The sequence below is a fragment of the Oncorhynchus nerka genome, linkage group LG22 (assembly GCF_034236695.1).
Source record: "Oncorhynchus nerka isolate Pitt River linkage group LG22, Oner_Uvic_2.0, whole genome shotgun sequence".
Classification (NCBI taxonomy): domain Eukaryota; kingdom Metazoa; phylum Chordata; class Actinopteri; order Salmoniformes; family Salmonidae; genus Oncorhynchus; species Oncorhynchus nerka.
The window spans coordinates 84305242-84330278 of record NC_088417.1 but is presented as its reverse complement, the minus strand read 5'-3'; the positions used below and the strand labels follow the sequence as shown (position 1 = coordinate 84330278).

Sequence of the window (25037 nt, the reverse complement as noted above, 5' to 3'; positions counted from 1 at the left end):
CCTCTTGCTCTGAGACCTACTGTAAGTCAGTGCTGAGCACAATCCACAGCTACCAGTTTATGAACACAAATAATACCTGTTCGAAGTTTGTTATAAGAGAGTCAGGAAATGGGCATTAGGCAGTCAGTCGTTGCACTCTATTTATATACTGTTGGTTGAATGAGAAACATGTGTGTAACTATTGCATATGTGGATGTGGATACTACAGAACGTGCATGTCTCTTCCTGTATGTGGATCGGCTTGTTAATGGATTGTTCTCTCTGCACGCTGCCTTCAGATAGAGCAGAGGAAATTTAGCGGCAACAGCAATGAGACCAACTGTGTATTCGTGGTGAACCGTCCGTATGCTCTCATCTGCTCCGCCGTGGCCTTCTACGTTCCCCTGAGCCTCATGGTCCTGGCCTACCAGCGCATCTACGTCACTGCCATGGGCCACGTGCGGCAGATTGGCACGCTGCAGCGGGCAGGCTCCGCCCCCTACTCGGCGCCCCCCCAGAACTACCTCAGCTCTGAGCAGCAGGGCTCCAGTCGCATGCGCATAGAGACCAAGGCTGCCAAGACCCTGGCTGTCATCATGGGCTGCTTCTGTCTCTGCTGGGCCCCCTTCTTCATCACCAACGTGGTGGACCCCTTCATCCACTACAGTGTGCCCTGGCAGATGTGGACCGCCTGGCTGTGGCTTGGCTATATTAACTCTGGCCTTAACCCCTTTCTCTACGCCTTCCTGAACCGGGCCTTCAGACGGGCCTTCCTCATGATACTGTGTTGTGGTGATGAGAGATACGTACGCCAGGGGAGCTATGGCCCCACCAGACACTACTCTGGATCTGTCAACGGGACCTCCATCGCGCTCAGGTAAGGAACTGATACTGGACCACCCACCCATGTCCTCCCTTTTATCAACTAGCCCTGAATTAAGATAATTCTCTCTCAGGTACAGGTGCATCATCTTCTCTCAGGTAGGTGGGTTATGTGGAATCTCTGTTGTCTAATCTTACTTAAAATACATTTTTAAACATCTAAGATGAGACATTGCCAAAAACGTTTGGAAAAATCTGGTTATTCTCCAACTCCCATCAGAGTAATCAAATAATTCATATTTAGATCAGATTTCGAGATGTTGAATATTAAATGTGTTGAATGTCTGTGTTATTTTTAAAAAATTCTTAGTTATCCGTGGTTCAGCGCTGTTATTGTTGTTTTTATTGTCAGAAGCGGAGTGTAGCTGGTGTATGAAGTCAGGCGCAGGAGAGCAAAATGAGTGAGCAACGTACTTTACTCAAACAATAAAAGCACAAGGTAAACAAATACACTTGACCAAAAACCAAAGGTAATAATTACGCACCGGTGAACACAGCAACCGTCGAAAACCAGCCATCATGAACCGAACTGAACATAGAAATAATCACGCACAACAAACATGGGGGAAATAGAGGGTTAAGTACAAGAACATGTAATTGGATAATGACAACCAGGTGTGTAGAAAATCAAGACAAAACCAAAGGAAAATGAAAGATGGATCAGCGAAGGCAAGAAGACCGGTGACGTCGACCACCGAATGCCGCCCGTACAAGGAGAGGGACCGACCTCGGCGGAAATCGTGACATTTATAGACAAACAGCCTCATCTTTTCCCCTCATATTTCAGTACACATAACACATTTAGCTCTGCTCTGAATGAGGGAAGGAAGAAAACATTAGGAAAGCCTTGAAGCAAGTACATACAGTACCAGTCAAAAGTTCGGACACACCTACTCATTCAAGGGTTTTTCTTTATTTTTACTATTTCTACATTGTAGGAGAATAGTGAAGACATCAAAACTATGAAATAACACATGAAATCATGTAGTAACCAAAAAAGTGTTAAACAAATCGAAATAGATTTTAGTAGCCACCCTTTGCCTTGATGACATCTTTGCATACTCTTGGCATTCTCTCAACCAGCTTCACCTGGAATGCTTTTCCAACAGGAGTTCCCACATATGCTGAGCACTTGTTGGCTGCTCATCCCAAACCATCTCAATTGGGTTGAGGTTGATTTAAAAAAAAAAATTGAACCTGTATTTTTATTTATTTATTTATTTTATTTATTATTTTTTATCTTTATTTAACTAGGCAAGTCAGTTAAGAACAAATTCTTATTTGTGACGGCCTACCAGGGAACAGTGAGTTAACTGCCTTGTTCAGGGGCAGAACGACAGATTTATTTTTACCTTGTTAGCTCAGGGATTCGATCCAGCAACCTTTCGGTTACTGGCCCAACGCTCTAACCACTAGGAGGTCAGGTCATCTGATGCAGCACTCCATCACTCCCCTTCTTGGTCAAAGAGCCCTTACACAGCCTGGAGGTGTGTTGGGTCATTGTCCGGTTCAAAAACAAATGACAGTCCCACTATACGTAAACCAGATGGGATGGCGTATTGTTGCAGAATGCAGTGGTAGCCATGCTGGTTAGGTGTGCCTTGAATTCTAAATAAATCACTGACAGTGTCACCAGCAAAGCACTCCCATACCATCACACCTCCTCCTCCATGCTTCACGGTGGGAACCACACATGTGGATATCATCCGTTTACCTACTCTGCGTCTCACAAAGACTCATCAGTTAGAACCAAACATTTCAAATTTGGACTCATCAAACCAAAGGAAAGATTTCCACCAGTCTAATGTTCATTGCTCATGTTTCTTGGCCAAAGCAAGTCTCTTCTTATTATTGGTGTCCTTTAGTAGTGGCTTCTTTGCAGCAATTTGACCATGAAGGCCTGATTCACTCAGTCTCCTCTGAACAGTTGATGTTGAGATGTGTCTGTTACTTGAACTCTGTGAAGAATTTATTTGGGCTGCAATTTCTGAGGCTGGTAACTCTAATGAACTTATCCTCTGCAGCAAAGGTAACTCTGGGTCTTCCTTTCCTGTGGCGGTCCTCATGAGAGCCAGTTTCAGTGCTTGATGGTTTTTGCGACTGCAGTTGAAGAAACGTTCAAAGTTCTTGAAATGTTCCGGATTGATTGACCTTCATGTCTTTAAGTAATGATGGACTGTCGTTTCTTTTTGCTTATTTGAGTTGCTCTTGACGTAATGTGGACTTGGTCTTTTTTAAATAGGGCTATCTTCTGTATACCACCCCTGCCATGTCACAACACAACTGGCTTAAACGCATTAAGAAGGAAAGAAATTCCACAAATTAACTTTTAACAAGACACACCTGTTAATTGAAATCCATTCCAGGTGACTACCTCATGAATCTGGTTGAGAGAATACCAAGAGTGTGCAAAGCTGTCATCAAGGCAAAGGGTGGGTACTTTGAAGAATGTCAAATATAAAATATATTTTGATTTGTTGAATGCTTTGTTTTGTTAATACATGATTCCATATGTTCCATATGATTCCGTTTGTTATTTCATAGTTTTGATACATTCACTATTATTATACAATGTAGAAAATAGTAAAAATGAATACAAACCCTTTAATTAGTAGGTATGTCCAAACTTTTGACTGGTACTGTATACAAAATGGTAAAGAATACACATGTTCATGTGGAAAAGCTGAGGACGTTATCTTCAAGTGAAGATAAGTGAAGGATGGGGCATCATTAGGGAGATTTAGATCTGCTCCTATACCCTGATTTTTCCATACTCAATTTGGTTGGGCTCATTGAACAGTGCTGTACTATTCTGACAGTCAGAGGCTCATGGGTAAGGAAGGCACTTACGCCCCTCAGCCCGGCGCCACAAGCAGCACGCATCTACATGAATTCAACAGTACTAGTTACACAGAGGGGGAAAAATAAAATGGACCTGACTCTATCGTGGAATGTCAGAGATAGAGAGACAGAGAGTCAGAGACATAGGCAGAAACAGAGAGAGAGAGAGAGAGAGAGCGAGAGAGAGACAGAGAGAGAGAGACAGAGAGAGAGAGAGAGACAGAGACAGAGAGCAGTTGCTGGTTTTACATACAGTTTGTGATTTAGCCTCTTGTTATTGTTCCATTTTTTTGTGGGTTTTTCACATATAATGATTATGACTTTGTTTCCATGCAAAGTGTTACAAGTCTACCATCCATGTGTTTCTATTTTATTCAGTTGTGGAAAAGAACATTTCATGTTTAGCTGGTAACTCTGCGGCTGTATTCACAGATGTAGAGGTTACTCCTCAGATTCATTTAGTAGGCAGAAAAACAAACAGTATTAATGTCTGTCTATTAAAAAGTGTCTGAGACACAAAGCAGATGTCTCTTTTTTCCGCTCAGAATCAAATTACTGGAACTAGAATAGAAGCTGTTGGAAAGAAATTCCGGATTTTGAGTAAGATACTTTTTCTTCCAGCATTAAATTGGTCAGCGCTGTTAATTTGGATACAGTTCCACGTGCACTAGTGCAGCCATGTGATTTTTGTGACGTTTCTATATTCATTACACATCAATAATATACATTTATTAGTCAAATGTTTTCAATCACAAGAGCTATTTCTGCTTGCAACTGTTTTGCTCCCTAGCAGTCATACAACGCATCAATGCTGACTATAGCCCTTACATTGGCTGCTAATCCCATGATTATTCAGGGCAGTGGGTTAGAGAGAGTACTATAGCCCTTACATTGGCTGCTAATCCCATGATTATTCAGGGCAGTGGGTTAGAGAGAGTACTACAGCCCTTACATTGGCTGCTAATCCCATGATTATTCAGGGCAGTGGGTTAGAGAGAGTACTACAGCCCTTACATTGGCTGCTAATCCCATGATTATTCAGGGCAGTGGGTTAGAGAGAGTACTACAGCCCTTACATTGGCTGCTAATCCCATGATTATTCAGGGCAGTGGGTTAGAGAGAGTACTACAGCCCTTACATTGGCTGCTAATCCCATGATTATTCAGGCAGTGGGTTAGAGAGAGTACTATAGCCCTTACATTGGCTGCTAATCCCATGATTATTCAGGGCAGTGGGTTAGAGAGAGTACTACAGCCCTTACATTGGCTGCTAATCCCATGATTATTCAGGACAGTGGGTTAGAGAGAGTACTATAGCCCTTACATTGGCTGCTAGTCCCATGATTATTGAGGGCAGTGGGTTAGAGAGAGTACTATAGCCCTTACATTGGCTGCTAATCCCATGATTATTCAGGACAGTGGGTTAGAGAGAGTACTATAGCCCTTACATTGGCTGCTAATCCCATGATTATTCAGGGCAGTGGGTTACAGAGAGTACTATAGCCCTTACATTGGCTGCTAATCCCATGATTATTCAGGACAGTGGGTTAGAGAGAGTACTATAGCCCTTACATTGGCTGCTAATCCCATGATTATTCAGGGCAGTGGGTTACAGAGAGTACTATAGCCCTTACATTGGCTGCTAATCTCATGATTATTCAGGGCAGTGGGTTAGAGAGAGTACTATAGCCCTTACATTGGCTGCTAATACCGTGATTATTCAGGGAAGTGGGTTAGAGAGAGTACTATAGCCCTTACATTGGCTGCTAATCCCATGATTATTCAGGGAAGTGGGTTAGAGAGAGTACTATAGCCCTTACATTGGTTGCTAATACCATGATTATTCAGGGCAGTGGGTTAGAGAGAGTACTATAGCCCTTACATTGGCTGCTAATCCCATGATTATTCAGGGAAGTGGGTTAGAGAGAGTACTATAGCCCTTACATTGGCTGCTAATCAATGATTATTCAGGGAAGTGGGTTAGAGAGAGTACTATAGCCCTTACATTGGCTGCTAATCCCATGATTATTCAGGGAAGTGGGTTAGAGAGAGTACTATAGCCCTTACATTGGCTGCTAATCCCATGATTATTCAGGGCAGTGGGTTAGAGAGAGTACTATAGCCCTTACATTGGCTGCTAATCCCATGATTATTCAGGGAAGTGGGTTAGAGAGAGTACTATAGCCCTTACATTGGCTGCTAATCCCATGATTATTCAGGAAAGTGGGTTAGAGAGAGTACTATAGCCCTTACATTGGCTGCTAATCCCATGATTATTCAGGGCAGTGGGTTAGAGAGAGTACTACAGCCCTTACATTGGCTGCTATTCCCATGATTATTCAGGGCAGTGGGTTAGAGAGAGTACTATAGCCCTTACATTGGCTGCTAATCCCATGATTATTCAGGGCAGTGGGTTAGAGAGAGTACTATAGCCCTTACATTGGCTGCTAATCCCATGATTATTCAGGGCAGTGGGTTAGAGAGAGTACTATAGCCCTTACATTGGCTGCTAATCCCATGATTATTCAGGGCAGTGGGTTAGAGAGAGTACTATAGCCCTTACATTGGCTGCTAATCCCATGATTATTCAGGGCAGTGGGTTAGAGAGAGTACTATAGCCCTTACATTGGCTGCTAATCCCATGATTATTCAGGGCAGTGGGTTAGAGAGAGTACTACAGCCCTTACATTGGCTGCTAATCCCATGATTATTCAGGGCAGTGGGTTAGAGAGAGTACTACAGCCCTTACATTGGCTGCTAATCCCATGATTATTCAGGGCAGTGGGTTAGAGAGAGTACTATAGCCCTTACATTGGCTGCTAATCTCATGATTATTCAGGGCAGTGGGTTAGAGAGAGTACTATAGCCCTTACATTGGCTGCTAATCTCATGATTATTCAGGGCAGTGGGTTAGAGAGAGTACTACAGCCCTTACATTGGCTGCTAATCTCATGATTATTCAGGGCAGTGGGTTAGAGAGAGTACTACAGCCCTTACATTGGCTGCTAATCCCATGATTATTCAGGGCAGTGGGTTAGAGAGAGTACTACAGCCCTTACATTGGCTGCTAATCCCATGATTATTCAGGGCAGTGGGTTAGAGAGAGTACTATAGCCCTTACATTGGCTGCTAATCCCATGATTATTCAGGGCAGTGGGTTAGAGAGAGTACTACAGCCCTTACATTGGCTGCTAATCCCATGATTATTCAGGGCAGTGGGTTAGAGAGAGTACTATAGCCCTTACATTGGCTGCTAATCTCATGATTATTCAGGGCAGTGGGTTAGAGAGAGTACTACAGCCCTTACATTGGCTGCTAATCCCATGATTATTCAGGGCAGTGGGTTAGAGAGAGTACTATAGCCCTTACATTGGCTGCTAATCCCATGATTATTCAGGGCAGTGGGTTAGAGAGAGTACTATAGCCCTTACATTGGCTGCTAATCCCATGATTATTCAGGGCAGTGGGTTAGAGAGAGTACTATAGCCCTTACATTGGCTGCTAATCCCATGATTATTCAGGGCAGTGGGTTAGAGAGAGTACTATAGCCCTTACATTGGCTGCTAATCCCATGATTATTCAGGGCAGTGGGTTAGAGAGAGTACTACAGCCCTTACATTGGCTGCTAATCCCATGATTATTCAGGGCAGTGGGTTAGAGAGAGTACTATAGCCCTTACATTGGCTGCTAATCCCATGATTATTCAGGGCAGTGGGTTAGAGAGAGTACTATAGCCCTTACATTGGCTGCTAATCTCATGATTATTCAGGGCAGTGGGTTAGAGAGAGTACTATAGCCCTTACATTGGCTGCTAATCTCATGATTATTCAGGGCAGTGGGTTAGAGAGAGTACTACAGCCCTTACATTGGCTGCTAATCTCATGATTATTCAGGGCAGTGGGTTAGAGAGAGTACTACAGCCCTTACATTGGCTGCTAATCCCATGATTATTCAGGGCAGTGGGTTAGAGAGAGTACTATAGCCCTTACATTGGCTGCTAATCCCATGATTATTCAGGGCAGTGGGTTAGAGAGAGTACTATAGCCCTTACATTGGCTGCTAATCTCATGATTATTCAGGGCAGTGGGTTAGAGAGAGTACTATAGCCCTTACATTGGCTGCTAATCTCATGATTATTCAGGGCAGTGGGTTAGAGAGAGTACTACAGCCCTTACATTGGCTGCTAATCTCATGATTATTCAGGGCAGTGGGTTAGAGAGAGTACTACAGCCCTTACATTGGCTGCTAATCCCACGATTATTCAGGGCAGTGGGTTAGAGAGAGTACTACAGCCCTTACATTGGCTGCTAATCCCATGATTATTCAGGGCAGTGGGTTAGAGAGAGTACTATAGCCCTTACATTGGCTGCTAATCCCATGATTATTCAGGGCAGTGGGTTAGAGAGAGTACTATAGCCCTTACATTGGCTGCTAATCTCATGATTATTCAGGGCAGTGGGTTAGAGAGAGTACTACAGCCCTTACATTGGCTGCTAATCCCATGATTATTCAGGGCAGTGGGTTAGAGAGAGTACTATAGCCCTTACATTGGCTGCTAATCTCATGATTATTCAGGGCAGTGGGTTAGAGAGAGTACTACAGCCCTTACATTGGCTGCTAATCCCATGATTATTCAGGGCAGTGGGTTAGAGAGAGTACTATAGCCCTTACATTGGCTGCTAATCCCATGATTATTCAGGGCAGTGGGTTAGAGAGAGTACTACAGCCCTTACATTGGCTGCTAATCCCATGATTATTCAGGGCAGTGGGTTAGAGAGAGTACTATAGCCCTTACATTGGCTGCTAATCTCATGATTATTCAGGGCAGTGGGTTAGAGAGAGTACTACAGCCCTTACATTGGCTGCTAATCCCATGATTATTCAGGGCAGTGGGTTAGAGAGAGTACTATAGCCCTTACATTGGCTGCTAATCTCATGATTATTCAGGGCAGTGGGTTAGAGAGTACTACAGCCCTTACATTGGCTGCTAATCCCATGATTATTCAGGGCAGTGGGTTAGAGAGAGTACTACAGCCCTTACATTGGCTGCTAATCCCATGATTATTCAGGGCAGTGGGTTAGAGAGAGTACTATAGCCCTTACATTGGCTGCTAATCTCATGATTATTCAGGGCAGTGGGTTAGAGAGAGTACTACAGCCCTTACATTGGCTGCTAATCCCATGATTATTCAGGGCAGTGGGTTAGAGAGAGTACTATAGCCCTTACATTGGCTGCTAATCCCATGATTATTCAGGGCAGTGGGTTAGAGAGAGTACTATAGCCCTTACATTGGCTGCTAATCTCATGATTATTCAGGGCAGTGGGTTAGAGAGAGTACTACAGCCCTTACATTGGCTGCTAATCCCATGATTATTCAGGGCAGTGGGTTAGAGAGAGTACTATAGCCCTTACATTGGCTGCTAATCTCATGATTATTCAGGGCAGTGGGTTAGAGAGAGTACTACAGCCCTTACATTGGCTGCTAATCCCATGATTATTCAGGGCAGTGGGTTAGAGAGAGTACTATAGCCCTTACATTGGCTGCTAATCCCATGATTATTCAGGGCAGTGGGTTAGAGAGAGTACTACAGCCCTTACATTGGCTGCTAATCCCATGATTATTCAGGGCAGTGGGTTAGAGAGAGTACTATAGCCCTTACATTGGCTGCTAATCTCATGATTATTCAGGGCAGTGGGTTAGAGAGAGTACTACAGCCCTTACATTGGCTGCTAATCCCATGATTATTCAGGGCACTGGGTTAGAGAGAGTACTATAGCCCTTACATTGGCTGCTAATCCCATGATTATTCAGGGCAGTGGGTTAGAGAGAGTACTATAGCCGTGCTGTTAGGTTATTGGTTCAAATGTTCACTCTTCACCATGTGACTGACTATAGTAAATCATAGATTTACTATACAGAGAAATTCACTGTCAGCTCTGTGTCTTTATCTAGCCTATCTGTATTATACTGTGGCAGATCAAATGAGCACCTGGCTTGACTGGGGGTCGGGGGTTGAACTCAACGTCCCACACAGGGTCCCAGTCGTCCTTCCATGAGGTTGTAGGATGTTGAATAACACTTTGATAGTTAGGTTATAATGCTTACATAGGATGGTCAAATCCATTGTTTTAGTGTTTTTTATGGATATCATTATAGACAAACATTTCCTTTTTTCAGCGACATTAGCAGCTTTAGTCTGTGTTTTCATTATAAAGCTGCTTTCAGCATCAGAACAAAGTGTGGATTCATAGTGTGTGTTTAGTAATCTGAAGGAAAAAGGCATAAGCACATTACACGTCAAAAACCAAGCCTTGTGTAACAAGTGTAGTCATAATGCAGAGAGAGAATGGAGTTCCTGTGGCTGAAAAGCAGGTTTAGCCTTGGTTCACACAGACCATGCCCTCTGCTGCACTCAGCTCTCACCTTGCTTCACACATGAATAATCCTTGGTTCATTCAATGGTTTTATTCACATAGCAAGTAGTAAAGGACTCAAAAGCAGACGCCGATGCACAGAATGCTGGTTATTCATTTTTCCCCCCTTCTAACCATGTCTCTGGTGTTCTATTCAGGTGAAGTGTGTCATCAGTCTTGTTCGAGCTGTTAGGTAAAATTGGTAAGAATGTTAATTATATTAACAGATATTGCATGTGCCTAGAAAGAGCTGGAATATCTTCCCTTCCAAGTACTTTGGACTTCTTATTTTTGCGATGTTGTGAATGTTCTTAACTTTCACATAAACCCTAAGATTGTAATCCAGGAATGCCAAATGCAGAAACATGTCCCAATGGTGCTGATCTGTTGGCAGGGATGTACTGAGTTGTTGTTTTTCAGGGATATTTTAGAGGATTGTGTCAGGCTCTAGCAGCCATACACCCCTTCAGCCTCTCTTGCTGTGTTTACAGAGGCAGACCAATGCTAAACTTTGTCCCACTAATTGGCATTTTGACCAATCACATTAGATCTTCTCACATCAGATCTTTTTCAGAGCTGACCTAATTGGTCTAAAGAACCATTAGTGAAAAAAAAGTCTGAGAATGAGTGCATTTACTTTCCAAATGAGAGTTCAGGTAGGCCTCCGCGCTACTGCAAACAATGAAAAGTGGGAGGGGTGCTCGATAACAATGACCAAAATCCATCTAAGGGGCTTACCAAGAAAAACTTCCAAAAGGACTAATTTGAGGCAAAATGGACTCATTTGCTCCATTTAATCCTTTGTTCAGGATGACTACAGGTGAATTACTCAACCTGACCAATGGATTAAAGTGAGAAAATAATTTTTAGCCTTTTTTGTTGAGTGCTCCAACTCTTTTCTGCCTTGAATGAATCCTTTTGGGACGTTTTTCTTGTTACGCCCCTTTCATTCATTTACAAATGTTTTGCTCTCAACCTTTATGGTCAATATGTATATACTATATCCTATACTATTCTACTGTATCTTATTCTGTGCCTTCTCGGACTTTGCTCGTCCATACATTTTCATATTCTTAATTCCATTCCTTTACTAGATTTATGTGTATTGGGTTTATGTTGTGTAATTGTTAGATATTACTGCACTGTCGGAGCTAGAAGCACAAGCAATTCGCTACACCCGCAATAACACCTGCTAAACAGGTGTATGTGGCCAATAAAATTTGATTTGAAGATTCAGAGAGTACACATTTGTATACTGACCCTGATTTCCTCGTGGAATTCCCAGTCTGGCCATGTTCCATTGGTTGTATTGACTCGTCATCTTGCCACCAAAATAGTTCATACATAGGATGATGGGTGTCCTGGTGCAAAATGGCCACTGTACATCACTTAGATATAGACATTTCAGGTCAAACATACAGTTGAAGTCAGAAGTTTACATACACATTTAACATTTACATTTACATTTAAGTCATTTAGCAGACGCTCTTATCCAGAGCGACTTACAAATTGGTGCTTTCACCTTATGACATCCAGTGGAACAGCCACTTTACAATAGTGCATCTAGGTCTTTTAAGGGGAGGGGAGGGGGAGAAGGATTACTTTATCCTATCCTAGGTATTCCTTAAAGAGGTGGGGTTTCAGGTGTCTCCGGAAGGTGGTGATTGACTCCGCTGTCCTGGCGTCGTGAGGGAGTTTGTTCCACCATTGGGGGGCCAGAGCAGCGAACAGTTTTGACTGGGCTGAGCGGGAACTGTACTTCCTCAGTGGTAGGGAGGCGAGCAGGCCAGAGGTGGATGAACGCAGTGCCCTTGTTTGGGTGTAGGGCCTGATCAGAGCCTGGAGGTAGTGAGGTGCCGTTCCCCTCACAGCTCCGTAGGCAAGCACCATGGTCTTGTAGCGGATGCGAGCTTCAACTGGAAGCCAGTGGAGAGAGCGGAGGAGCGGGGTGACGTGAGAGAACTTGGGAAGGTTGAACACCAGACGGGCTGCGGCGTTCTGGATGAGTTGTAGGGGTTTAATGGCACAGGCAGGGAGCCCAGCCAACAGCGAGTTGCAGTAATCCAGACGGGAGATGACAAGTGCCTGGATTAGGACCTGCGCCGCTTCCTGTGTGAGGCAGGGTCGTACTCTGCGGATGTTGTAGAGCATGAACCTACAGGAACGGGCCACCGCCTTGATGTTATTTGAGAACGACAGGGTGTTGTCCAGGATCACGCCAAGGTTCTTAGCGCTCTGGGACGAGGACACAATGGAGTTGTCAACCGTGATGGCGAGATCATGGAACGGGCAGTCCTTCCCGGGAGGAAGAGCAGCTCCGTCTTGCCGAGGTTCAGCTTGAGGTGATGATCCGTCATCCACACTGATATGTCTGCCAGACATGCAGAGATGCGATTCGCCACCTGGTCGTCAGAAGGGGAAAGGAGAAGATTAATTGTGTGTCGTCTGCATAGCAATGATAGGAGAGACCATGTGAGGTTATGACAGAGCCAAGTGACTTGGTGTATAGCGAGAATAGGAGAGGGCCTAGAACAGAGCCCTGGGGACACCAGTGGTGAGAGCACGTGGTGAGGAGACGGATTCTCGCCACGCCACCTGGTAGGAGCGACCTGTCAGGTAGGACGCAATCAAGCGTGGGCCGCGCCGGAGATGCCCAACTCGGAGAGGGTGGAGAGGAGGATCTGATGGTTCACAGTATCGAAGGCAGCCGATAGGTCTAGAAGGATGAGAGCAGAGGAGAGAGAGTTAGCTTTAGCAGTGCGGAGCGCCTCCGTGATACAGAGAAGAGCAGTCTCAGTTGAATGACTAGTCTTGAAACCTGACTGATTTGGATCAAGAAGGTCATTCTGAGAGAGATAGCGGGAGAGCTGGCCAAGGACGGCACGTTCAAGAGTTTTGGAGAGAAAAGAAAGAAGGGATACTGGTCTGTAGTTGTTGACATCGGAGGGATCGAGTGTAGGTTTTTTCAGAAGGGGTGCAACTCTCGCTCTCTTGAAGACGGGAGGGACGTAGCCAGCGGTCAGGGATGAGTTGATGAGCGAGGTGAGGTAAGGGAGAAGGTCACCGGAGATGGTCTGGAGAAGAGAGGAGGGGATAGGGTCAAGCGGGCAGGTTGTTGGGCGGCCGGCCGTCACAAGACGTGAGATGTCATCTGGAGAGAGAGGGGAGAAGGAGGTCAGAGCACAGGGTAGGGCAGTGTGAGCAGAACCAGCGGTGTCGTTTGACTTAGCAAACGAGGATCGGATGTCGTCGACCTTCTTTTCAAAATGGTTGACGAAGTCATCTGCAGAGAGGGAGGAGGGGGGAGGGGGAGGAGGATTCAAGAGGGAGGAGAAGGTGGCAAAGAGCTTCCTAGGGTTAGAGGCAGATGCTTGGAATTTAGAGTGGTAGAAAGTGGCTTTAGCAGCAGAGACAGAGGAGGAAAATGTAGAGAGGAGGGAGTGAAAGGATGCCAGGTCTGCAGGGAGGCGAGTTTTCCTCCATTTCCGCTCGGCTGCCCGGAGCCCTGTTCTGTGAGCTCGCAATGAGTCGTCGAGCCACGGAGCGGGAGGGGAGGACCGAGCCGGCCTGGAGGATAGGGGACATAGAGAGTCAAAGGATGCAGAAAGGGAGGAGAGGAGGGTTGAGGAGGCAGAATCAGGAGATAGGTTGGAGAAGGTTTGAGCAGAGGGAAGAGATGATAGGATGGAAGAGGAGAGAGTAGCGGGGAGAGAGAGCGAAGGTTGGGACGGCGCGATACCATCCGAGTAGTGGCAGTGTGGGAAGTGTTGGATGAGAGCGAGAGGGAAAAGGATACAAGGTAGTGGTCGGAGACTTGGAGGGGAGTTGCAATGAGGTTAGTGGAGGAACAGCATCTAGTAAAGATGAGGTCGAGCGTATTGCCTGCCTTGTGAGTAGGGGGAAGGTGAGAGGGTGAGGTCAAAAGAGGAGAGGAGTGGAAAGAAGGAGGCAGAGAGGAATGAGTCAAAGGTAGACGTGGGGAGGTTAAAGTCGCCCAGAACTGTGAGAGGTGAGCCGTCCTCAGGAAAGGAGCTTATCAAGGCATCAAGCTCATTGATGAACTCTCCGAGGGAACCTGGAGGGCGATAAATGATAAGGATGTTAAGCTTGAAAGGGCTGGTAACTGTGACAGCATGGAATTCAAAGGAGGCGATAGACAGATGGGTAAGGGGAGAAAGAGAGAATGACCACTTGGGAGAGATGAGGATCCCGGTGCCACCACCCCGCTGACCAGAAGCTCTCGGGGTGTGCGAGCACGTGGGCGGACGAAGAGAGAGCAGTAGGAGTAGCGGTGTTGTCTGTGGTGATCCATGTTTCCGTCAGAGCCAAGAAGTCGAGGGACTGGAGGGAGACATAGGCTGAGATGAACTCTGCCTTGTTGGCCGCAGATCGGCAGTTCCAGAGGCTACCGGAGACCTGGAACTCCACGTGGGTCGTGCGCGCTGGGACCACCAGATTAGGGTGGCTGCGGCCATGCGGTGTGGAGCGTTTGTATGGTCTGTGCAGAGAGGAGAGAACAGGGATAGACAGACACATAGTTGACAGGCTAGAGAAGAGGCTACGCTAATGCAGAGGAGATTGGAATGACAAGTGGACTACACGTCTCGAATGTTCAGAAAGTTAAGCTTACGTAGCAAGAATCTAATTGACTCAAATGATTAAAATGATAGAGTACTGCTGGGGTAGGCTAGCTGCGTTGTTGACACTACCCTAATCAAGTCGTACCGTTGAGTGTGAAGTTTCTACAATGCTGCTTATCGGGAGCTAGCTGGCTAGCTAGCAGTGTTGGTTACATTACGTTGCGTAGGAGAACGACAATAGCTGGCTAGCTAACCTAGAAAATCGCTCTAGACTACACAATTATCTTTGAAACAAAGACGGCTATGTAGCTAGCTATGTAGCTAGCTACGATCAAACAAATCACACCGTTGGGACTGTAATGAAATGAAGTGAAAAAGTGATACTACCTGTGGAGCGACGCGGAATGCGACCGGAATGCGAAAGTTCTATTCAGTAGACGTTGGCTGGCTATTGGCTAGCTAGGAGTGTCTCCTACGTTAAGGACGACAAAATAGCTGGCTAGCTAACCTCGGTGAATTAAGATAATCACTCTAAGACTACACACTCTAAACTACACAATTATCTTGGATACGAAGACAGCAAAGACAACTATGTAGCTATCTAATACTACACTAATCAAGTCGTTCGGTTGAGTGTGATAGTTACTACAGTGCTACGGTAGCCGGTGAACGTATGCTAGCTGCTAGGCAGATAGGAGGGCGACGAAATACAATAATAACGCAATTATCACTCTAAGACTCCACACTCTAAGCTACACAATTATCTTGGATACGAAGACAGCAAAGACAACTATGTAGCTAGCTATGTAGCTAGCTAACACTACACTAATCAAGACGTTCAGTTGAGTGTGATAGTACTACAGTGCTACGGTAGACGGTGAACGTGTTGGACAGATAGGAGACGACGAAATACGATAATTACGCAATTATCTTTGATACAACGACGACTATGTAGCTAGCTAAGAGGAAATTGCTAAGATTAGACAAATCAGACCGTTGTACTATAATGAAATGTAATGAAATGTAATGAAAAAGTTATACAACCTGCAGACCGAAGCGCGGATGCGACCAGATCGCTCCAACCCGGATCGCTCCTACACCATAGCCAAATACATTTAAACTCAGTTTTTAACAATTCCTGACATTTAATCCGAGTAAAAATTCACTGTCTCAGGTCAGTTAGGATGACCACTTTATTTTAAGAATGTGAAATATCAGAATAATAGTAGAGAGAATGATTTATTTATTTCAGCTTTTGTTTCTTTCATCACATTCCCAGTGGGTCAGAAGTTTACATACACTCAATTAGTATTTGGTAGCATTGCCTTTAAATTGTTTAACTTGGGTCAAACATTTCGGGTAGCCTTCCACAAGCTTCCCACAATAAGTTGGGTGAATTTTGGCCCATTTCTCTTGACAGAGCTGGTGTAACTGAGTCAGGTTTGTAGGCCTCCTTGAGCGCACATGCTTTTTCAGTTCTGCCCACAAAATGTCTATAGGCTTGAGGTCAGGGCTTTGTGATGGCCACTCCAATTCCTTGACTTTGTTGTCCTTAAGCAATTTTGCCGCAACTTTGCTTGCAAGTATGCTTGGGGTCATTGTCCACTTGGAAGACCCATTTGCGACCAAGCTTTAACTTCCTGACTGATGTCTTGAGATGTTCCTTCAATATATCCACATAATTTTCTTACCTCATGATGCCATCAATTTTGTGAAGTGCACTAGTCCCTCCTGCAGCAAAGCACCCCCACAACATAATGCTGCCACACCCATGCTTCACGGTTGGGATGGTGTCCTTTGACTTGCAAGCCTCCACCTTTTCCTCCAAACATAACGATGGCCATTATGGCTAAACAGTTCTATTTTTTGTTTCATCAGACCATAGGACATTTCTCCAAAAAGTACGATTTTTTTCCCCATGTGCAGTTGCAAACCGTAGTCAGGCTTTTTTAATGGTGGTTTTGGAGCAGTGGCTTCTTCCTTGCTGAGCGGCCTTTCAGGTTATGTCGATATAGGACTCGTTTTACTGAGGTTGTAGATACTTTTGTACCTGTTTCCTCCAGCATCTTCACAAGGTCCTTTGCTGTTGTTCTGGGATTGATTTGCACTTTTCGCACCAAAGTACATTCATCTCTAGGAGACAGAACGCATCTCCTTCCGGAGCGGTATGACGGCTGCGTGGTCCCATGGTGTTTATACTTGCGTACTATTGTTTGTACAGATGAACGTGGTACCTTCAGGCGTTTGGAAACTGCTCCCAAGGATGAACCAGACTTGTGTTGGTCTACAAATTGTTTTCTGAGATCTTGGCTGATTTCTTTTGATTTTCAAGCATGATGTCAAGCAAAGAGGCACTGAGTTTGAAGGTAGGCCTTGAAATACATCCACAGGTACACCTCCAATTGACTCAAATGATGTCAATTAGCCTATCGGAAGCTTCTAAAGCCATGACATCATCTTCTGGAATTTACAGAAATACTCATCACAAATGTTGATGAAAATACAAGTGTTATACATGGAATTAGAGATATACTTCTCCTTAATGCAACCGCTGTGTCAGATTTTTTAAAAACGTTACGGAAAAAGCAAACCATGCAATAATCTGAGTACAGCGTTCGGACAACAAAGCAGCCAAAAAGATATCCGCCATATTGTGTAGTCAACATTAGTCAGAAATAGCATTATAAATATTCACTTACCTTTGATGATCTTCATCAGAATGCACTCTCAGGAATCGCAGTTCCACAATAAATGTTTTATTTGTTTGATAAAGTTCATCATTTATGTTCAAATAGCTTCTTTTGTTAGGGCGTTTGGTAAACAAATCCAAACGCGCGTTCAGGTCCAGCCGAACGTCGGACGAAAAGTTCAAAAAGTTATATTACAGGTCGTAGAAACTTGTCAAACTAAGTATAGAATCAATCTTTAGGATGTTTTTATCATAAATCTTCAATAATGTTCCAACCGGAGAATTCCATTGTCTGTAGAAAAGCAATGGAACGAGACCGCGCCTCACGAGCCTGTGGCACTCTGCCAGACACCTGGCTTTATCCCCTCTCATTCGCCCACACTTCACAGTAGAATCCTCAAACCAAATTCTAAAGACTGTTGACATCTAGTGTAAGCCGTAGGAAGTGCAATATGACCCAATTTAAACTGGATATTGGAATGGCAAAGAGTTGAAAAACTACAAACCTCAGATTTCCCACTTCCTGGTTGGATTTTTCTCAGGTTTTCACCTGCCATATGAGTTCTGTTATACTCACAGACATCATTCAAACAGTTTTAGAAACGTCAGAGTGTTTTCTATCCAATATGACTAATAATATGCATATATTAGCATCTGGGACAGAGTAGAAGGCAGTTTACTCTGGGCACCTTATCCAAGCTACTCAATACTGGCCCCTCTGTCACCAAGAAGTTAATGACTCCAACCTAAGTGTATGTAAACTTCCGACTTCAACTGTATTGCATCCATGCATTTATCTTGGATGCAGCATTGATGACTCTAGTACGCTACTTCTGGCAAGAAGATGGAATCCTTTTACGGTAGTAGAGCATTGTGTTGGCTGTTAGTTATCTCAAGGCAGACTTGAATGAAATTAAATAAAATCCAATTTGATTAATCATGGACATAGTTTACAGCAGGTCCAAGGTGCAGTGAAATGCTTACATGCTAGCTCCCTGAACATTGTGATACAATATTGATATCAATAATAATCCAAATGGAAAATAACAAGTAATAGAGGAAGGTAGTATGCATAGTAATAAAACTATATGTACATAATAGGATATACGATATAAATCATGAATGTGCTATGATCAAGTATAACTCTGTTACAAATGTAAAGTGGATTGTGTCTTGGTCGCACAGTTTAATAAAAGTATATAATAGAACAGTAGCGTTGACTATGTGGGTGTGTGTGTGTTTTCCTACATTATCAGGAACCCAATGTCCTGACATTTCACCCAAATGTCCTGAAAAGGTAGGAATTTTGTTTAAATGCTATTTTAAGCTTAAGGGTTAGGTTTAGGGTTTTGGGGTTAAGGTAAGGGTTAGGTTTAGGGATTTGGGTGTAAGGTTAGGGCTTAGGGAAAATAGGATTTTTAATGGTCAAACATATTTACATTCCAAAAAGTCCTGACATTTCACCAAAACAAAGCTGTTTGTGGTTGTATGTGTCTGTGCTTGTGTGTAAGGGTTGGATGTGTGGAGAGTCGGTGTAAACAGTCTCGGTGGTGCAGATAGTCTCGGTGGTGCAGATAGTCTTGGTGGTGCAGGGCTGAGCAGTTATACAGCTAGGGTCTAGCTGTTCAACAGTCTGATAGCCTGATGTTAGAAACTGTCTCAGTGCCTGTTGGTCCGAGACACGATCCTCCGATACCATTTGCCAGATGGTAACAGATTGAATATTCCATGGCTCGGGTGACTGGAGTCCTTGACGATCTCCCTGGGCTTCCTCAGACAAGAGAGCTCGCCCCTAGTAATGTATTGGGATGTCCGCACCACCATCTGTAGAACTTTGTGGTTGAGGCCAGTACAGTTGCCATTCCAGGCGGTGATGCAGCCGGTCAAGATCCTTCTCGATGGTGCACCTGTATAACTTCTTGAGGATCTGAGGGCACATGCCACATTTCTTCAGTCTGCTGAGGTTGAAGAGGTGCTGTGGTGCCTTCTTCACCACAGTGTCGGTGTGATTGGTCCATGTCAGTTCCTCTGTGATGTCCACTGCAGCCCCGTCGATGCAGATGGGGGTGTGCTCCTCCCCCATTTCCTGGATTTCATGATCAGCTCCTTGGTTTTATTGACGTTGAGGGAGGTGCTGTTCCCCAGGCACCCCTTTGCCAAGGCTCTAACCTCCTCCCTGTAGGCTGTCTTGTCACCGTCAGCAATAAGGCCCACCCCTGTCTTGTCGCTGGCAAACTTAATGATGGTGTTAGAGTTGTGCATGGCCACACAGTCGTGAGTGTACATGGAGTACAGGAGGGGGCTGAGCACACATTCCCGTTGAGCACCGGGGGCCCTCATAGGAGGATCGCTGTTGTTTACCTCGAAGAAAGCGTAAAAGGTGTTTAGCTCGTCTGGGAGAGAGGCATCTGTATTTGCCACAGCTGGTTTTCCCTTTATAAAAGTCGGTGATATTGCTTTATTGGTCTGTATGCAATGACGGGGAAGTGTGGTTATTGCATGTTGTAAAAGCCCAGGTAGCTACAGTATAGTTCTGGTAAAATGTTCAACTACATAGTGAGAGTTTAATGACCTTCAGCTCAAACAGCCCTGGGCCCGTATCCAAAAGCTTCTCAGAGTAGGAGTGCTGATCTAGGAGTCTAAGTCTAATAAATACTTGTAATATAGCCTACACCATCACAATAAATCCATTCTTTATTTTAGACAGGTCTTAAAGAAACATTATATGAATAAAATGTGGTTTATTTCAGAAGAACAGAATTGCATACTCTGAGTTGTCCTTGTGTTTGGCAGTATGAATAATACAATTGAACATAACTGAATCAAATAGAAGGGGTATTTTCTCCAAATGTTTTGAGGGAGTGCACACATGCGTCTATTCTGTGTTGGGAGGTTAACAAAGGAACAGGTACTTCTAAATGCTAAATTTAGAGTTATTTATGAAACTTTAGTTGTGATACAAATGTTGAGCTATATGTTTTAGATTTTTTATATATTCTAAGGCTGCATGAAACTACTCTAACAATGATTTGAAATGAAAATGAAAGAAATGAAAGACATGAGATCTGCTTTGTTTTTTGCAAAGGCTGTACACACTTCATCAGTCTCTCATTAATAATTTGACAAGGACTGGATAATGCCTACATTTTCCCGGCTGCATAACTGTCCACATTTACTTTTAGTCAGCCAACAAGATGAGTAGGCCTAACGAACAGCAAAAGCACTAGCCTATGTCAATCTACTATCCCCCATAATACAAAAGTTGACCTATTCTATTCTGTGTGAGAAATAAATATTCAATAGATAGTCTGGGACAGTTGTGGGATGCGATAGATCCCAAATTAATATAACCACTAGCATTAAAAAATATGTTTTAAAAGCAATGAGCCTGACGCAACAGATGAGAACATTTAGCTTAAAATGATGAAAAAATATTGGTCTATTTCTTCACATTATAAGTTCAGCAATGCGCACATGGCAGTAGACTATAAGCGCAAATGTTTCATTTGCAAGAAAACACCATTCTCAAAAGTGATGACAAATGCAATTATGCATGCAATGCTTTTATTATAAAGGTGAATTTTTATGGTGATAATTTGCTTCCCCAAGCTTGAAACTCACTTGCTGCGTATGTACAGTACCAGTCAAAAGTTTGGACACGCCTACTCATTCAAGGGTTTTTCTTTATTTTTACTATTTTCTATATTGTAAAATAATAGTGAAGACATCAATACTATGAAATAACACATATGGCTGGGAATTATAACAAATCAAATTTGAGAAAAATGCTAAAGAGGATCTACCAACACATTGACTGTAGCACTCGCTTTGAGAAAACATTAGACCACTGCTACTCAGCTTTTCGAAATGCCTACAAGGCCATCCCCCGCCCTCCCTTCGGCAAATCTGATCATGACTCCATTTTGCTCCTCCCTTCCTATAGGCAGAAACTCAAACAGGAAGTACCCGTGCAAAGGACTATTCAACGTTGAGGTGACCAATTGGAATCCAGACTTCAAGATTGTTTTGAACACGCAAACTGGAATATGTTCCACGTTGCTCTGAGAATAACATGAGTTTATCAGGAAGTGTATAGGAGATGTTGTACCCACTGTGACTATTAAAGCCTACCCTAACCAGAAACCGTGGATAGATGGCAGGATTTGCTCAAATCTGAAAGCGCAAACCACCGCTTTTAACCATGGCAAGGTGACTGGGAATACGGACAAATACAAACAGTGTAATTATTCCCTCAGTAAGGTTCTCAAACAGGCAAAATGTCAGTATAAAGGCAAAGTGGAGTCGCAATTCAACGCCTCAGACATGAGACGTATGTGGCAGGATCTAAAGACAATCACAGACTACAAAGGGAAAACCAGCCACGTCATGGAGACCGACGTCTTGCTTCCGGACAAGCTAAACATCTTCTTCGGCCACTTAGAGGATAACACAGTGCCATTGACGCGGCGCGCTTCCAAGGACTGTGGGCTTTCCTTTCCTTCTTCCTTCTTACGTGAGTAAGACATTTAAGCGTGCTAACCCTCGCAAGGCTGCCGGCCCAGATGGCATCCCTAACCACATCCTTAGAGCTTGCGCAGACCAGCTGGATGGAGTGTTTACGGACATATTCAATCTCTCCCTATCCTAGTCTGCTGTTCCCACTTGCATCAAGATGTCCACCATTGTTCCTGTACCCAAGAAAGCAGAGATAACTGAAATAAATCACTATTGCCCCGTAACACTTACTTCTGTCATCATTAATTGCTTTGAGAGGCTAGTTAAGGATCATATCACCTCTACCTTACCTGACACCTTAGATACACTTCAATTTGCTTACCGCCCCAATAGATCCACAGACGATGCAATCGCCATCACACTGCACACTGCCCTATCCCATATGGACCGGAGGAATACCTACACTACCATTCAAAGGTTTGGGGACACTTAGAAATGTCCTTGTTTTTGAAATCAAATTTAAACAATTGTCCATTAAAATAACATCAAATTAATCAGAAATACAGTGTAGCCATTGTTAATGTTGTAAATGATTATTGTAGCTGGAAATGGCAGATTTTTTTGATGGAATATCTACATAGGCGTACAGAGGTCCATTATCAGCAACCATCACTCCTGAGTTCCAATGGCACGTTGTGTTAGCTAATCCAAGTTTATAATTTTAAAGGCTAATTGATCAATAGAAAACCCATTTTGAGCCTCCCGGGTGGGGCAGTGGTTAAGGGCGCTGGCGCCAGCTGTGCCACCAGAGACCCTGGGTTCGCACCCAGGCTGTCGCAACCGGCCACGACCGGGAGGTCCGTGGGGCGACGCACAATTGGCCTAGCGTCGTCCGGGTTAGGGAGGGCTTGACCGGGAGGGATATCCTTGTCTCATCGCGCACTAGTGACTCCTGTGGTGGGCCGGGCGCAGTGCACGCTAACCAAGGTTGCCAGGTGCAGGGTGTTTCCTCCGACACATTGGTGCAGCTGGCTTCCGGGTTGGATGCGCGCTGTGTTAAGAAGCAGTACGGCTGGTTGGGTTGTGTATTGGAGGATGCATGACTTTCAACCTTCATCTCTCCCGAGCCCGTACGGGAGTTGTAGCGATGAGACAAGATTGTAGCTACTAAAACAATTGGATACCACGAAATTGGAGAAATTTTTTTAATATATTTTTTTAAAGAAAACCATTTTGCAAGTATGTTAGCACAACTGAAAACTATTGTGCTGATTAAAGAAGCAATAAAACTGGCCTTCTTTAGAATAGTTGAGAATCTGGAGCATCAACATTTGTGGGTTTGATTACAAGCTCAAAATGACCAGAAACAAAGACCTTTCTTCTGAAATTCATCAGTCTATTCTTGTTCTAAGAAATTAAGGCTATTCCATGCGAGAAATTGCCAAGAAACTGAAGATCTGGTACAACGCTGTGTGCTACACCCTTCACAGAACAGCGCAAACTGGCTCTAACCTGAATAGAAAGAGGAGTGGGAGGCCCTGGTGCACAACTGAGCAAGAGGACAAGTACATTAGAGTGTCTAGTTTGAGAAACAGACGCCTCACAAGTCCTCAACTGGCAGCTTCGTTAAATAGCACCCTCAAAACACCAGTCTCAACGTCAACAGTGAAGAGGCGACAGACTCCGGGATACTGGCCTACTAGGCAGAGTTCCTCTGTCCGGTGTCTTTGTTCTTTAGCCCATCTTAATCTTTTATTTTTATTGGCCAGTCTGAGATATGGCTTTTTCTTTGCAACTCAGCCTTAAAGGCCAGCATCCCGGAGTCGCCTCTTCACTGTTGACTTTGAGACTGGTGTTTTGCGGATACTATTTTATAAAGCTGCATTTCGCTACACACGCAATAACATCTGCTAAATTTAACCTTTATTTAACTAGGCAAGTCAGTTAAAAACAAATTCTTATTTACAATGACGGCCTACCGGGGAAGAGTGGGTTAACTGCCTTGTTCAGGGGCAGAATGACAGATGTTTACCTTGTTAGCTGAGGGATTTGATCCAGCAACCTTTCGGTTACTGGCCCAGCGCTCTAACTAATAGGCTACCTGCCACATAAACATGTGTATATGTTCAATAACATTTTATTTTATTTGCTTTTGATATGGAATCATGTAGTAACTAAAAAAGTGTTAAACAAATCAAAATATATTTTATATTTGAGATTCTTCACTCTGCGGTCCAACTCATCTCAGTTCATTTCAATTGGGTTGAGGTCAGGTGATTGTGGAGGCCAAGTCATCTGATGCAGCACTCCATCACTCTCCTTCTTGGTCAAATAGCCCTTACACAGCCTTGAGGTGTATTGTGTCATTGTCCTGTTGAAAAACAAATGATAGTCCCACTAAGACCAAACCAGATGGGATGGCGTATCGCTGCAGAATGCTGTGGTAGCCATGCTGGTTAAGTGTGCCTTGAATTCTAAATAAATCACAGACAGTGTCACCAGCAAAGCACCCTTACACCATCACACCTCCTCTTCCAAGATTCATTGTGGGATCCACACATGCAGATATCATCCATTCACCTACTCTGTGTCTCACAAAGACACGGCAGTTGGAACTAAAAACCTCAAACTTGGACTCATTAGACCAAAGAATAGTCTAATGTCCATTGTTTGTGTTTCTTGGCCCAATCAAGTATCCTCTTATTTTTGTTGTACTTTTAGTAGTGGTTTCTTTGCAGCAATTAGACCATGAAGGCCTGATTCATGCAATCTCCTCTGATCAGTTGGTGTTGAGATGTGTCTGTTACTTGAACTCTGTGAAGCATTTATTTGGAGAGAATGCCAAGCGTGCGCAAAGCTGTCATCAAGGCAAAGGGTGGCTACTTTTAAGAATCTCAAAGCTCAAATATATTTCGATTTGAACACTTTTTTGGTTACTACATGATTCCATGTGTTATTTCATAGTTTTGATGTCTTCACTATTATTCTGCAATGTAGAAAATAGTCCAAATAAAGACAAACCCTTGAATGAAGAGGAAGAGGACTGGCCACCCCACATAGCCTGGTTCCTCTCTAGGTTTCTTCCTAGGTTTTGGCCTTTCTAGGGAGTTTTTCCTAGCCACCGTGCTTCTACACCTGCATTGCTTGCTGTTTGGGGTTTTAGGCTGGGTTTCTGTACAGCACTTTGAGATATCAGC

General features: G+C 44.0%; 1 protein-coding gene across 1 annotated transcript in view; it reads left to right on the top strand.

Annotated features, from left to right (window-relative positions):
• The window catches only part of LOC115105892 (5-hydroxytryptamine receptor 4-like), a 68909-nt gene that overhangs the window by 19689 nt on the left and 24183 nt on the right, over nt 1–25037 (top strand). The window contains exon 6 of the mRNA XM_029628364.2: nt 279–856. Within this exon, the coding sequence (XP_029484224.2) occupies nt 279–856 (578 nt within the window). The remainder of the gene's footprint in view (nt 1–278; nt 857–25037) is intronic.